Source organism: Procambarus clarkii, chromosome 53 (assembly GCF_040958095.1).
Source record: "Procambarus clarkii isolate CNS0578487 chromosome 53, FALCON_Pclarkii_2.0, whole genome shotgun sequence".
Lineage (NCBI taxonomy): Eukaryota > Metazoa > Arthropoda > Malacostraca > Decapoda > Cambaridae > Procambarus > Procambarus clarkii.
The window spans coordinates 31,899,501-31,914,878 of NC_091202.1; the positions used below are offsets into that span (position 1 = coordinate 31,899,501).

At 42.1% G+C, this 15,378-nt stretch overlaps 2 protein-coding genes across 2 annotated transcripts in view; one reads left to right on the forward strand and one right to left on the reverse strand.

Annotated features, from left to right (window-relative positions):
* Positions 1–15,378, reverse strand: part of LOC123767121 (titin homolog) — a 352,063-nt gene that overhangs the window by 105,435 nt on the left and 231,250 nt on the right. The gene's annotated exons all lie outside the window — the stretch shown is intronic.
* The window catches only part of LOC123767118 (glucocorticoid-induced transcript 1 protein), a 186,349-nt gene continuing 174,125 nt past the window's right edge, over positions 3,155–15,378 (forward strand). The window contains exon 1 of the mRNA XM_045756628.2: positions 3,155–3,387. Coding sequence (XP_045612584.1) covers positions 3,307–3,387 — 81 coding nt within the window. The 5' untranslated portion in view covers positions 3,155–3,306. The remainder of the gene's footprint in view (positions 3,388–15,378) is intronic.

Below are 15,378 nucleotides of genomic sequence, written 5' to 3' on the forward strand. Positions count from 1 at the left end.
ATATAGTGGCCCTTAGGTAAATTCATGTAAATGTGACTTTTTAAAGAAGTGATCTGGATTAATAGCCTCCATTTCGTTCAGCCATTTAAAAGTCTAAATGAGATCCGTCCTGTCAATAGATATGGTTTTATCTATTCAAAATATTGCATAGGGGTTTATTACAATATCTTCATACAACAGTAAATGCAGTATATAGCTTACGGTGAGGAAGGCTCACGCAGGCCCCTCCCACCCATTTGTGCAACCCGTCCTCAGACTAAATCTATTCCATCCAGCGGTCGACCCCACAGACACATTCATCTTGCTGTTCATTCAAAATAGGAATTTTCTCAAATATAAATTAATTTTGTTATATAAGATAAGTTTATTCAGGTAAAGGTACATACATTGAAAATGAGTTTCAAACATAATGTTGGATTAATAGATAGAGCTAGCACATACATTGCCAATGACATATATAAGCATAGTGTGCATATTTAGGCAATGGTTAGGTTACGCTAGGTGTTTAAGTTCTGTTGGCGATTATTTGTATTTGTAGTCAGCAACTTGTCCTCAACTCTAGTCCATTACATCCAGCGGTCGACCCCACAGACGCATTTATAAATTTTTATATGCTGTTCATTCAAAACAGGAATTTTCTCAAATATAAAATATTAACATATTATGCATATATAGGCATAGGTTAGGTGTTTAGGTTCTAGTGGCGATTATTTGTATTTGTAGTACGTGGGTGAAGCATTTACAGCGTTGTGGTTCGAACAAAATTCGTCAGTGAAGCACTTGTTCCGGAAGTGTTCGAAAGAAATCAGTTGCGAGTCGTGTGGAAACCGTTTTTCATTCATAAACAGGGGGTTTGGCGGGTGCATGGAATCACTTTTCGGTCATTGTTTGGAGGACGGGCTGGTAGTCAGCCCGTCCTCGCATACAAAGATCCAAGCTCGTTAATCCAGCTGCCAAACCCCCTGATTATGAATGACAAGCGGTTTACACACGACTCACAATTGATGACGTTCAAACACTTCCTGAACAAATGCGTAGCTCACTTCCTCTGTTCGAACCACAATTCTGTAAACAGCCCGTCCTCCAAACAAAGATCCAAATTCTATGCACCCGCCAAACCCCGTGTTTATGAATGAAAAACGGTTTACACACAACTCACAACTGATTTCTCTCGAACACTTCCGGAACAAGTGCTTCACTGACGAATTTTGTTCGAACTACAACGCTGTGACTGCTTCACCCACGTACTACAAATACAAATAATCGCCACTAGAACCTAAACACCTAACCTATGCCTAAATATGCACAATATGCTAATATATTATAATATTAATTTATAGTGGAGAAAATTCGAGTTTTGAATGAACAGCATGTTAAAATTTATGAATGCGTCTGTGGGGGTCGACCGCTGGGTGGAATGTACTTGGTCTGAGGACGGGTTGCATAAACAGGGGGTTTGATGAGTGCATGGAATGGACTTTGGCCTTTGTTTATGAGGAGGGCTGCAGTCGCCGTGGCGCCCACACACAGCACCGCTCCTGTGCCAGGTAAGTTCACTACGGGCTCACCATAGCCCGTGCTACTTGGACTTGTTCCGAGTAGCTGAATCTATAACAACAACTCCGTGGCGCAGGACTCTTGGTTTAACCTTGACGAGCGGACGTCTGGACATCTCCGCCTGGGGGCCGTCGAATCACGTTCCGTTTCGCGATTTTACCATAAGGGTTTTGATACTGCCGTTTGGCATACCTTTCCAACAGTCCGGATTGTTACGATGTTACGATGATACTTGGCACATATGTTGCCAAGGGTCACAGGAAAGTTGATAATTTTGAACGGCTGGTTCTTCGGTGGGGAGTCCGGCGCCGGCTTGCCCGAGAGGTGCCGGGAGTCGGCGGGCTCGTGGTGTGCCCTCAGACGGAGTGGGGGCTGGCTTCTGCCTGTCGGGGAGCATTGGATGACTTTTTGCGTTTTAGATGGAGCCAGAGTTTTTTGCTTTGCTACCTGGTGTTCTTTGTGTGGGGTGAGGCCGGTGCTTGTCTCTCTATAGGGACTCCTATAGCTGGGGTTCCCCAATCTGCCCAATTTCAATTTCTTTCTTTATTATGCATCCCCATATACCCGTCCCGTGGGTGGTGGTGGAAAGGGTTACAGGGCACGTAATCGCTTCAGGAACTGAACCCCTAGCAAATTACAATCTTTTTAACCATCAATGTGTTTATTCGCCGCTAGGCACATTTGTTTCCGCCAACCGGCGAAGTTCATTTGCCCATTAAGCTTTGCCCTTTTAAGGGAACGCCAGGTTGTATCAGATCCCTAGATTGTCGTCGCCCCTAAACCGACAACCGGTACAATGGTAACACGTACTCGCCCACCACTTCGCAAGCAATTTGTCCCGGGTTCCTATCCTGGCCGAGAAGGATTGATTAGGCGCTAGTCCTTTATCTGAATGCCTCTGTTCACCCAGTTGTGATTGGGTTAAGCGATTGGCGGGTCTTATTCCAGGGGAAAAGTAGAAGGTATGGCTTACCATGAACTATGGGAAGGATCGCAATTTGATAGTTTTAATGTACACTGTTATGCCCCATATATGTAATAGTCTTGCATTTTCAGTATTAAGCATTTGCCAGTCTTCTGACATGTTGTGGAGTTCTTTGTACGGTCTCGCGTTCTCCGCACAGTGTGTGTGTAACTTTTATATATACAGTATACCTACTGTAAAAATACGTCTGAAATCTTATCGATAACACTTAAAAAAACAAAAACATCTCACACCTATATTTATTAAATTTATAGGCTAAATCCTGGTTAAATTTATTAGATACAAGGTTCCTTTTCAATCTTGGCCTTTACAGATTAACATTTACCTGAGGGCCTCAAACCGTATAATGGCCTCGACGAGGACAGGAAGCCGGCGGCTTGTCGAAGATCCCACCCCCTTATTTGCCTTTTATCTTTTCCATGTAGATTTCACATTGTTATAAGAAATGTTAACTTTAAAGAAAAGTCACATTCTCTACCTAGTAACCGATTGTGAATGTACATCAGGTGTGATATGAGGTATCGCACGTAATGTTCCCGCTTGTTGTTCGAACTGACGTACTTAAACTTTTAGTCCAATGAGGTGGCAGGACGAGAGTCACGTGACCACGGCTCCCGAACAGCTGAAAGTGTTGTGTTTACTTCTTGAGTGATCGAGACGACGTTTGTTGGTGCTCGCGATAACACCTTCCAAGTCGCCCTTGAGAGGATTAACCCGGAGTGACTAGAGTGCTTCATAGAGCACAGAGACTGGCGTGAGTGAGCATGTCGGGTGCTGGGAGCGGAGAACGCGAGGGCAGGAGCAGCCGCCGCCCCAGCCCCCTGAGAGCCACCGTGCCCGTGCAGGTACCAACCTTAAGAGTGCCACTTTGGGTACTGGCACAGGTCACGCTGGGTCCCAGTTGGGGCAAAGTTAGCGTCCCGCTTTGGGTACTGGCACAGTCATGCAGGTCACACTGGATCCCAGTCGGGGGGAGAGTGCCACCCAGGGTAGTGACACAGGCCACTTTGGATCCTTTTCGAGGCATCCTTAAAGTGCCACCCTGAGTACTGGCATTGGCCATGCAGGCCACTCTAGGTCCTAGCCCGAGTCTCGTCTGGACGACACACACACACACACACACACACACACACACGAATGTTACCAAATCTCTCATGTGATGACCTATGCCAGAATAGGCCTATGGCATACCACAACTCGCCTAATGGTATATCAAGGCTTTGTACAACCTCTCCATATTTAGATATAAAGTTATATTTCTTATCCAGGGTAGGTTGTTTCATTCAGAAAAATTTAATACAATTTTGATTATTTCACTCGCTGCATGTTGATCACCGATTCATTTCCTTAAGCGAGTGGTTAATTTACTTTAGATATTCACTAAAACATGAAAATTGGGTGAAGGTATTCTCTATGAGCTCTAGCATTTTTATTAACATCACTATCTTTCATGAATGCTTTTATTAATTTTATGATGTTATTTTAATAAAGTTGATATGTATTTTTCTTGGCTTATGAAGGAAATATTGATTTAACAGTGAAATACCATTGGAGGTGCAGTTTCAATAAAATTTGAGGGCAAAAAACATATGCTAGTGAGCAAAAGATGATTGTATGATTAAAATTATTAGAACTTATGAGATAGATACTGTGTATTATAATATCCTGTAGGGGAAATATATTTCTGCAAAGATTTGCCAAGAGTGTGTGAGATTCTCTTTACTGTATTAGAATGCAAATTGATATTACAATGTCATTATCAAAATGGCATTTATACACTGTATTGTAAAGTACTCGGCAGGCAACAAATTGAACGGTTGTTATTTATTCAATAATTATATAAATAATATGGGATTACAATATTAATGGTCGCTCTGAATGTTTGCGGTTAATGTGGCTCGCAAAACAAATTCAGCTGCTTAACCAATTTCAAGGGCATCAGACCAGTCCGTTATTTTCTAGTACAGTACTGTACTGTATTTTGAATTTATAAAATTCTTATTACACAAATGTAGAACATTCATTGCACAAGTTATGCTTATATAAAAGTTTATAATATTAATAAGCATCACCACTTTATACTGATGCAGTAATTATATGGAAATTAAATCATTACTACATGTCTATCATTACATAATTTTTATTTGATATTGACTATTCCACTCCTACCTTTGATTTTATGACAAATTCTTTTAGTTATAGGACCTGCTGAAAACACTTTGGCGTTGCCTGAATCTTCCTCTTAATTGCCAATGTATTCAAATTCAAAATTTTTTATTCAGGTAAAAGTACATACAGTACATAGATGAAGAGTTACAAACAATGTTGGATATATGGATGTATGTTGTACCTAATAGACCAAGTTGCCTAACAAGCCAAGTTTTCTTGAAATTATATATTTAACTCATTTCTTCTTATGGAATCAATAAAATTTTCCATTCTATTATATGATTTTTCTTTTGTTTAATTTGAGTTAAAACTAACATAGAAATTTAATGAAACCTAACCTATCCTGTTTGAACTTGTCAGTAATTCATGCTCTTAATATAATAATATTTCAAATAAATCAATTTGAAAAGAGTTTTAAAAATGGAAATCACTCTGCCTGTTGGGCAAATTGGGGTTGCATACCAAGTAGTGTATTCTTGCTATGTGGCACGATATTTTATTTATATAAATATTTAATAGAAATATTACTTCCTGAACAAAGGCACCTCTTTGATATGCTAGCTTGCTAGTATTTGAGTACAGCACTTTCCTAGGTGTGCTAAAGAATTAAGCTCCAAATCCAGGACCCATTTCTGGGAAAAAGTTTTACAAATATTTATCACTTTTAGGTACATATGATAAGTTAATTGTATTTTTTTTTTATTTAGAATTTTGTTTATTAATTTCAGATGTATAATTTCTGAAATTTAGGCTGATAGTAGGCACCTAGGAAAGGTAATATAGCAATTGCTCTCTGATTGGGATCTCGGTAATATGGTGTGACGGGTTGTGGTATCGCAGCTATACTGAACCAAGATAGTGTGGCTCTCACACGCATAAATAAAAAAAAAAAAATGCTGCTATTGACCTTGCAGGTGTGTAAGTCGCAGGTGGAAAATGAAAATCATCAAATAAATAATTAAACAATTTACTGAAATATTAATGAACATAAATGCCCCTGAAAATACTTGGCTATCATGTAATGCAAAGGTGAACAAGTTAATATGACATTAATACAAAAATAAACTATAAGCAATGAATACAAATCATAAATATATACACTGGTGTACTGAAGACAGCTACCATACCACCATGACATCAGTCACACAACATTGGCTGAAGGCGGACGACGGGCGAGAGACACGAAGGTGATCCTACAGCAGTAAGGGAGAGAGAGGCTCTCCAGGGAGGCAGCGCCCTTTATATAGTCCGGTGGTGATGACTGTTTATGGGGGCAAACTACCGGTTAGTAGTGGCGCCCGGCTTGCCTCCGAGTCGTACCAGGCCATTCCAGGCCCTGGGGGATGTGGAGAGGTGGCAGGACTGATGACTCATCTGGGCTGGTGTAGACTTCCAGTGTAGAGGCATTGAAAGTGAAGGGAAAGGGCAGTTCCACTGGTATTCAGGGGATTCACGTGACAATGGAAAAATAGGTAATTTGGTCAGAATTGGGGCAAAATATTAGTATCATGATGTACTGTAGACAATCTAAATTGCTGAGTTTTTGCTGTCTGTTTACTGAATGACACACCATAATCCCTAAATGGGGATAGAAATGAAGAAGACAAATTCTTTTTTCTACAAAGTGTTAGGGGCTGGAAAGCTAGTGAAATGGTACATAAAAACAAATAAAAAAAAATCATTAGAGGAAGGGAAGTAAAGAACAAAGGGAAGGAGAACATGTTCCTGAAAATAAGATATACCAACATAGATGGAATGAGATAAAAAAATATTGGAGCTGAAAGATATAATTCAGCTTGAGGTACCGGATATTGTCGCATTAACAGAGATGAAACGTGAAGAAAATATTTTAAATGAGGTTGTATTCCTAAAGGTCTACTCAGTTTGGAGACGTGACAGGAAAACTAGGAAAGGGGAAGGAGTAGCTGTGCTGATGACAGAACACCTGAAGGTAAGAGAGAGTTACTACTTGACAACCCTTGGGAAGTTGACATAATGGCATTGCAGGTCTGGAATTAGGATGATACACTGATAACTGTAAATGCCTACAGCCCACCAGCAAGCAACACATGGACTAAGGAAGAACTGGATGTCAAACGAGAGGGCCTCATAATGGTCACGAGAGAGATTATAGTACTGTTCAAGCAGATAAAGATAAATCACGATTGTTGGTACTAGGGGACTTCAACTTTAAAGCAATAACCTGGGAGGCCTATGAAGCAAGAATGGAGGACATTTGGACAGGCAGATTTGTAAACCTCATTCTAGAGACATTCGTGTATCAACATGTGAAGCAGCCCACAAGAATGAGGGCAGGGGATGTTCTGTCAGTACTGGATCTAATATTCACCAGGAAAGAAGAGGAGATCTTTGACATCCCATACCTTCCTCCCTTGGGATGAGTGATCATGTCCTGTTGGACATTAAATATGCTTTGAGATATAATCTAGAAATTGGGGACATTGAAACAGTTATTAATCTCTATTTCAAGAGAGGACACTATGGGGAACTTAGAATTTTTTTAATGAGTGTAACTGGACAGACTTGTTGCTAGGCAAGAAAGTAAATGAGATGTATGCCAAATTCTGCAAAATATACGATGAAGGCACACAAATGTACATACCAAAACATAGATGCATGACCAGAAAACAGGATTGGTTCAGCAGTCATTGCGAGAGGGCCAGAGACCAAAAGACTCAAAAATGGAATCAATATAGGAAGAGGCCAAACCCCCGAACATTCCAGTGATACAAAGATGCGAGAAACAACTACACGGCAGTGAGGAGAGGCAGAAAGAAATTTTGAAAAGGGATAGCGGGCAAATGTAAAACAGAACCAGGCCTATTCTGTAAATTCATAGACAAATTGCAGGTAAAGGATAATGTTCAGAGGTTGAAAATGGGAAGCAGATTCACGGAAAATGAAAAGGAAATGTGTAAAACATTAAACGAAAAGTTCCAAAGTATGTTTGTATGAAATGAAATCTTCAGGGAACCAGACACAATAAGAATTCCAGAGAACAACATAGAGCACATAGAGGTGTCTAGAGAGACGGTGGAAAAAATGTTCAAGGAGCTAGGTAAGAACTAAGCAGTTGGCCCAGGTGGAGTTTCACCATGAGTTCTGAGAGAATATGCACCCAAACTTAGCATTCCACTTCAACTAATTTTTCAGGCATTCCTGTGTACAGGATTCGTAGCAGATGTGTGGAAAAAGGCTAACATAGTTCCAATCTACAAAAGTGGTGGCAGGAAAGACCCCATCAATTATAGACCTGTATCGTTGACAAGTGTAATAGTCAAAATATTGGAAAATTAATGAAAACAAAATGGGTAGAACACCTGGAGAAAAACTATATAATATCAGACTGTTGGTATGGTTTTCGATCTGGAAGCTCCTGTGTGATGAATTTACCCAGTTTCTATGATCGAGCCACAGAGATTTTACAGGAGAGAGATGGTTAGGTTGACTGCATCTATCTGGACCTAAAAAAAAAAAGGCTTTCGACAGAGTTCCACATAAGTGGTTGTTCCGGAAATTGGACCACATTGGAGGCATGATACATAAGCTTCTAACATGGATGAAATGTTTTCTGACAGAAAAATGAGGGCAGTAATAAAAGGAAGTGTATCGGACTGGAGAAATGTCACAAATGGAGAACCACAGGGTTCAGTTCTTGCACTGGTAATGTTCATTGTCTACATAAACGATCTACCAGATGGAATACAGAATTATATGAGCAAGTTTGCTGATGATGCTAAGATAATAGGGAAGATAAGTAACTCAGATGATTGTCATGCCCTTCAAGAAAACTTGGACAGAATAAGTAAATGGAGCACCACTTGGCAAATGGAATTTAATGTAAATAAATGCCATGTTATGGAATGTGGAATAAGCAAACATAGACCCCACACAACCTATAAATTATGTGAAAAATCTTTAAAGACTTCTGATAAAGAAAGAAATCTAGGGGTGGTTCTAGATAGAAAACTATCACCTGAAGGCCACATTAAGAACATTGTGCGAGGGGCCTATGCTACACTCTTTAACTTCAGAATTATTGTTTCTAAAGTCAGAATAAATACATGGATGGTAAAATACTAAAGAAATTGGTCACTTTTGTTAGACCAAAGCTGGAATATGCAGCAGTTGTATGGTGCCCATATCTAAAGAAGCACATCATCAAACTGGAAAAGGTGCAAGGACATGCCACTAAATGGCTCCCAGAACTGAAGAACAAGAGCTACGAGGAGAGGTTAGAGGCATTAAATATGCCAAAACTAGAAGATAGAAGAAAAAAGGCGATATGATCACTATGTACAAAATAGTAACAGGAATTGATAAAATCGATAGGGAAGATTTCTTGAGGCCTGGAACTTCTAGAACAAGAGGTCAGATTTAAACTAACTAAACAAAGATGCCGAAGAAATATAAGAAAATTCACTTTTGCAAACAGAGTGGTAGATGATTGGAACAAGTTAGGTGAGAAGGTGGTGGAGGCCAAAACCATCAGTAATTTCAAAGCGTTATATGACAGAGTGCTGGGAAGACGGGACACCATGAGCATAGCTCTCCTCCTGTAACTACAACTTAGGTAATTACGCTTAGGTAATTACCATGGACTTTGTTTATAACATGCAATTGCATTTTAACATTGTATTACAGTACAGTAATAATGTATAAAAATTGTATCAAATATTAACAAAAACAATTATCAAGTGTTTAAACTGTACATACAGGCTTTGTGGTGTATTTTCCAGCTAAAATAAGAATTTGTTTATTTTTTCATCAGAATGGATCTGACCTGACATTATGAACCTGCCTGCCTGTAAGTGTCTTCCCTTGTGATTATGCAGTATCATGAAGTGGCATTCCATTCCTTTTTCCATAAGAAAGTCTAACTTTTTTCCTTTAATACTGTACAAACTTTGATAATGTTTTTTTTTCCTCAAGAACAGCAGCAATGAACATAGAGGTATTATGAGGAAGCAAGTTATTCTATCAGTTAAGGATAAGCTTTGTCAATGAATTTAAAAAAAATTGCCATGCTGCTTTGGCAAGGTAATTTAAGGTTGGCACAAGTACTGTCTGATAAGGAAATAAACAAGAAATGCATGAAATACAATACTACTAGTGAGCGTGAGTGGGCAATCCGTAGTTGTACAGATTATAACAAGTCTACTTAGTTTCCTGAGAGAGTCACAGAGAATTTACAGGAAAGAGATGGTTGGTCTGACTGCATTTATCGACCTAAAAAAACAGCATTACTGTAAATGTAATGAAATGCCAATTTTTGGGTGAGCCCCGTTGGCTTCCTGAAGCTACTATGCTGATATAGGTGCCATCAATCGTGGAGCTTTTAGGTCTGCTGGGAATCCTGAGCCAGAACCTGGCCCCCCCCCCATCTAGAGAGGTGCAGAGAGCAGTGCCACTTATGATAAAATTTCTGAATTTATTCGTTTCTGCCACCACCTAGATAGGCACCCAGAAAGTCAGCAAAACAAAACAGATCACTGCTGGTGATGAGTTAGACTGCAGCCTCAAAACTTCCAAAAGAACTTCCCCAATAATGTAAACAAAAGACAGAAAATTCATGGAACTCGTGCTGGCTCATTTGCTCCCCCTTTCCCTACATGTGGGGGAGAAGGAAGGCAGCCAGCTGCTTCATCCTCGGTTCTATAAAGATGATAACACCCCCGGTGTCCTGGATGGTGTCAAGGACCCACTGGGGCTCGCCCTGAAATTGGTGTCCTGGTTTTCTGGGGGAAGCCGGCTGTGGCTCCCTGAAGCTATCTACCCACAAAGAAGAAACAAATGGGCAACAACCAGGGAGGAGGGAGCACCACAGGAAACAAGTAAAAAACAAAGACACACAATTGCAAACACCTCCTAAAACCACACAAGGATGCCCGGGACCCCCCAAAACACCCGCACTCAAAGAGCAGCCTAGGATCTATTAGCAAGGACAGTTGAAAAAATTATACCCATAAATAAATGGGAATGAAAACAGACTGCAGGCCATCTAAATATGACGACCCAGCAGATCCTGCCAGACACACGACTGAAGGCCACGGGAAGGCACCCGGGCACACAAACAAGAGACTGGGCCACCAGAACCCCATGTGAACCCAAAAACCCCAACGCCCAAGGACCAGCTCAGAAAAAGGGCTCAAGCTAGATAAGGAATGGCTAAGGCCCGAAGGTCAAGGGCATGAGGGAGACTGAAGGCAAGCAACACTGGACAACCATGTGGACAACCAGAGAACAAACCTTGGAATAGGGGCCAAGGCAACAGAGCAACCCACAAGAGCCTACTGAGGCAGCAGTGGTAGCACAATGGAAGCTTCAAAACAGCCACTGAATACAACACACGATGCACCTTCACCCCAACCAACCCAGCAGCCAAGAATAGGGGGACCCTTTTGGAAGTCAACCAACTCAAAATTTGCCAGAAAAGCAAGAGTCGGCAGCAAGGAAACAAACCACCCGCCAGGATCAAAGAAACAAAAGCCCCAGTGATGGGAAAAAATAAACCCAAACCGATGGACATACCGGAACCCCAGTTGAAGGAGGAAAGAACATGGCCAAGAGGCAGACAGGCTGGGGCAGTGCAAGACCAGGGCAGGGGTGTATGAGACGGTTCACAAAGCAGAGCTGAAGCAGTATTGACCTTGAACACAAGCAGCAGCAGCTGCTCTGCTAACGCCGTGCAACATGAGGCGACAGGACTCTGTAGAAGACACTGACCAAGAACAGACAATACAGAATGGAGAGCGTGCCATGCTCAGACATAGAACAAGAAGAAGCAAAGGGGAAAAAAGAAGAGGTGAAAGAGCACCACGGACCCCACACAGTCGTTGCAAAGAACCACAAGTGGGACACCTTCCAAGAAGCCACAACCTTGCCAGGAAATGGCAAGAGAAATGCAGCAAAAAATCCAAACGCGAAAGCCAAGGAGGATGGGTCATCGAAGACCAATACTGGCCCGACCCACGAAGAGGCAGAGCTGTGAGAAATGCCTGGGTTTGGAACCAAGAAAAGCACCTGAACCAAGGCAGAGCTGTCCACCAGGGTGCCAGGAACACCCCAGAGGTAGACCCCAACCTGGCCAGGAAGAGGAGCCAAAGCTGGCCTGGGGAGGGGGGGGGGGTTATCTTGAGGTTATCTTGAGATGATTTCGGGGCTTTAGTGTCCCCACGGCCCGGTCCTCGACCAGGCCTCCACCCCCAGGAAGCAGCTCGTGACAGCTGACTAACTCCCAGGTACCTATTTACTGCTAGGTAACAGGGGCGTTCAGGGTGAAAAACTTTTGCCCATTTGTTTCTGCCTCGTGCGGGAATCGAACCCGCGGGGGGGAGAAGGGACGGCACATGAATGGTCCCCATCTTCCACTGACAAGCCCAGCTAAAGCACCCGTACAAGAACCTCACAATGGGGATGGAGCCGCCTTGCAAAGGTGGATGTATTCAAGAGGCACGGACAAGTTCTTGCAAGAAGTGCTGGACCAATCAGGCTGTAGTGGATATATGGGTCTGTGGGCTGCTCTAAGCAACGGCCTGTTGGACCAAGTTATCATAAGTCGACCCTGACCTCAGGCTGGGCTCGAGGAGTAGAAAAACTCCTGAGACCCTCTCCAGGTATGTTCCAGTTATGCAACCAAGCAGAAGGGAAGGACTGAAACAACACTGATGCAAAGAGATCCGGGAATAGTGCCTGAACAGTACAGAAAACCACGAAGGAGGCCCAGAAGGGCAATCCCGGGAATGGAAAAGTACAGTGGACCACTTGGTTTGCGATCCTCATGGGGAAGAGACCCATCGGTTATTGTGTAAGTTCATATACTAGAAATGCAGGAAAAAATAAACAAGAAATGTAAGTAAACAAAATAAGCGAGAGATGTCAGATAAAATCTACGGGAAAAATCGATAGGTTCACAGCATTAATGCGACAATTTTTTTTGTACTCGGCAATAAGAGAAGTTCTGATCCACTTGTTATGTTAATGTTGAATGTTGATGAAACAGTGATTTACATGGAAGAGGTGGTGATGGATGTTGATGGTGTTGGGTTGACTGAAGTGGAGATTAATGATAAGGTAACTTCAGATGTTGATGCATTTGGGTCAACATGTGACGAGTCAGGTGAAGGTGATGCAATGAGAGATTTCTTGGAAGCCTTTACAAAAGACTTTAATTGACATTTGTTTCATTACCTTTGATCTTTTTAAAAACTTCATATACAAATTGTACTGGCTCATCATGTCTTTAGTTTCAAATTCATTGTTACTCGTGTCAATAAATGCCAGAATGAGCCACTAATGAATCTTATGAATCTCCTCGGCAAATATTACTTAATATCCACGCACTTGACTGGTTCTTAAAAATCACAGGGAGACACCTAGCTGACTTTAAAGCCCTGGGGTTTTTGCTAATTCCAATGACAAGTACAGTACAGTAATTTCAATTTGTGCGTGCCAGCTGCATTTGCACAGGACAACAAAGAAATTCTCTGTTTGTTCTGCTTATAACCACCTAAAGGATCGTCTTCACCACTATGAGCCATCGTGTCTGTGGATAACGTACACCGGTACAAACCTGTCTCGTCAGCATTATAAATTTGCTCGAGATAAATTTAGTTTCCGCACCATCTCTGCAAATTTACTTGAATACACGTCAGCATCAATACTGTCAGCAGATTGTCTTTCACCATATACTTTAAAGCACCTTATGCCATGGTGGATTTGAAAGATTCTGACCCATCCATCACTGTATACACACTTCTGAGTAAGTTTCATTGCTTGGTGAAATTCACGTGCCTTTTCCACGAGCAGCCAGCCTGCCACTGGCTTCTTCGTCACCTCATGCCTCTGTAGCACTTCCACACTGCATTATCAACACCCAATCTTTTGCTTTACTTACTACCTTTCTATTTTGTATTGCCTTACAACTTTCACTTCTAGAGAAATAGTAAAAAATATGATAGGTTTAGCCTTAAGAAGATCAAAAACAGTACTTATGCTAATGCCATGAAATGACATGAGCGCAGATGAAAACTCCCACAAAAAGTGAGGGCCCGACAAAAAAGGCACAAAGCAGCAAAAGAACATCTGTCAGCTAGGGACAACGTAATCCGAACAACAATGAAGTGGGATCGGAACATGCAGAAGGCACAAAACAGACACATGAGTTGTCACAAAGGGACCCGAGAGGCAAGCACCTGCTGGGCACTGACCTCAGTGGGTGACAGGCCCACTGGATCGAAGCCAGAGTGAAGCTATACCCAACTAGGAACATTCAGGGAGAGGGTAACAATCCCTCTCCGTGCATCCAAAGACCCACTGTGGAAGGCACGAGTGACCATGGAGAGAGAAAAAAATCGACTCCCTCCAAGCCCCAGGAACCACTGCCAGAGGGCCCCGGGGTAAAGCCAATGTCCATGCCCACCACCCAGGATAGAGAAGTGGAGTCCAAGGGAGAGGCTTCAAAGGAAGGAGGGCTGGCTGTATGAAGAAGTACCCAGAAGCCTCGGCGGGACCAGAGAGCTCGACTGCCTCAGCCCCTGAATCGGAAGGGGCAACCCCCTGAAGCTGCTCGAGCCATATCCCAAACTAAAAACCCCACCTCTAATCAATGATGGAGCCAGGGAAATGGGGGCAAACAATGCCCAAAGAGGAAGGAAAAACCCCAAAACCAAAAGACTAACACCAACAGGGCAGCCCGGTGCTTCCAACTGGGCACACAACCTAGACTGCTGCAACCTAGTAAATCAACATGCAAGAGGTTGCTGCGTGAAGCTTCACCAGAAGGGGCAGAATGAGAGTAAAGTGATGGAAACACGTCCCACATGACTTGGTACTGATGGTGTCACAGACTCAACAGGCAGCAGCGGAGGCAGATGGACTGAACATCGCTATGTGGCACAAAAGAAGCACAACCCTGAAACTCACCCAAAGTGGGAGTGGGGACAGTAGAGTATCACAAGAACCACCAAACCTGCAGGGGGTTTTCCAGGGTATAAATAGTATAAATACTCTGAATACTTTTGCTGGCAACTAAAGCTTTACTTCGGAGGATAGCTTTACTAGGGAAAATGATTCTGAGTGAATTAAAATTAGGTCTCACTAAATGGACGAAGGAAAGCAGTCCCATTAGCTGCGTTCCTTGGGGTATGGAGAGAGTTAATAGGGATAGCATCCAGATGAACACCTCTATTAATTAATGACAATTCCTGGACACAAGACCATAATTCCACAAAAGACATTACCACAGGTACATCAGCAGTCTGGAATAGAGGTGACATGGTCAAGAAAGATAAGAGGTTTGGACTCAGGATAGCAGCCTCATTAGATGTTGAGATGTAAGTCTTGTCCTTATCATACACTCAGACCTTGACAAAGCACTCAGGAGAGTGCGAAAGACTTGGTGTAAATTCATTATGTAAATTTTACAAATACACAAGTGTGGGTTTTATCCTTTGTTATTATGTCAGTGAGAAGACATTACCATTACTTATAGGGTTTAGTTCTAGCACCAGTAATGTTCATTTTCTATATATTGTAAATAATCTACCAGAAGGAATATAGAATTATATGAACATGTTTGTGGATGTTGCCAAGCTATTAGGAAAGATAAGAAACTTAACACAATTGTCATTCCCTACAAGAAGATC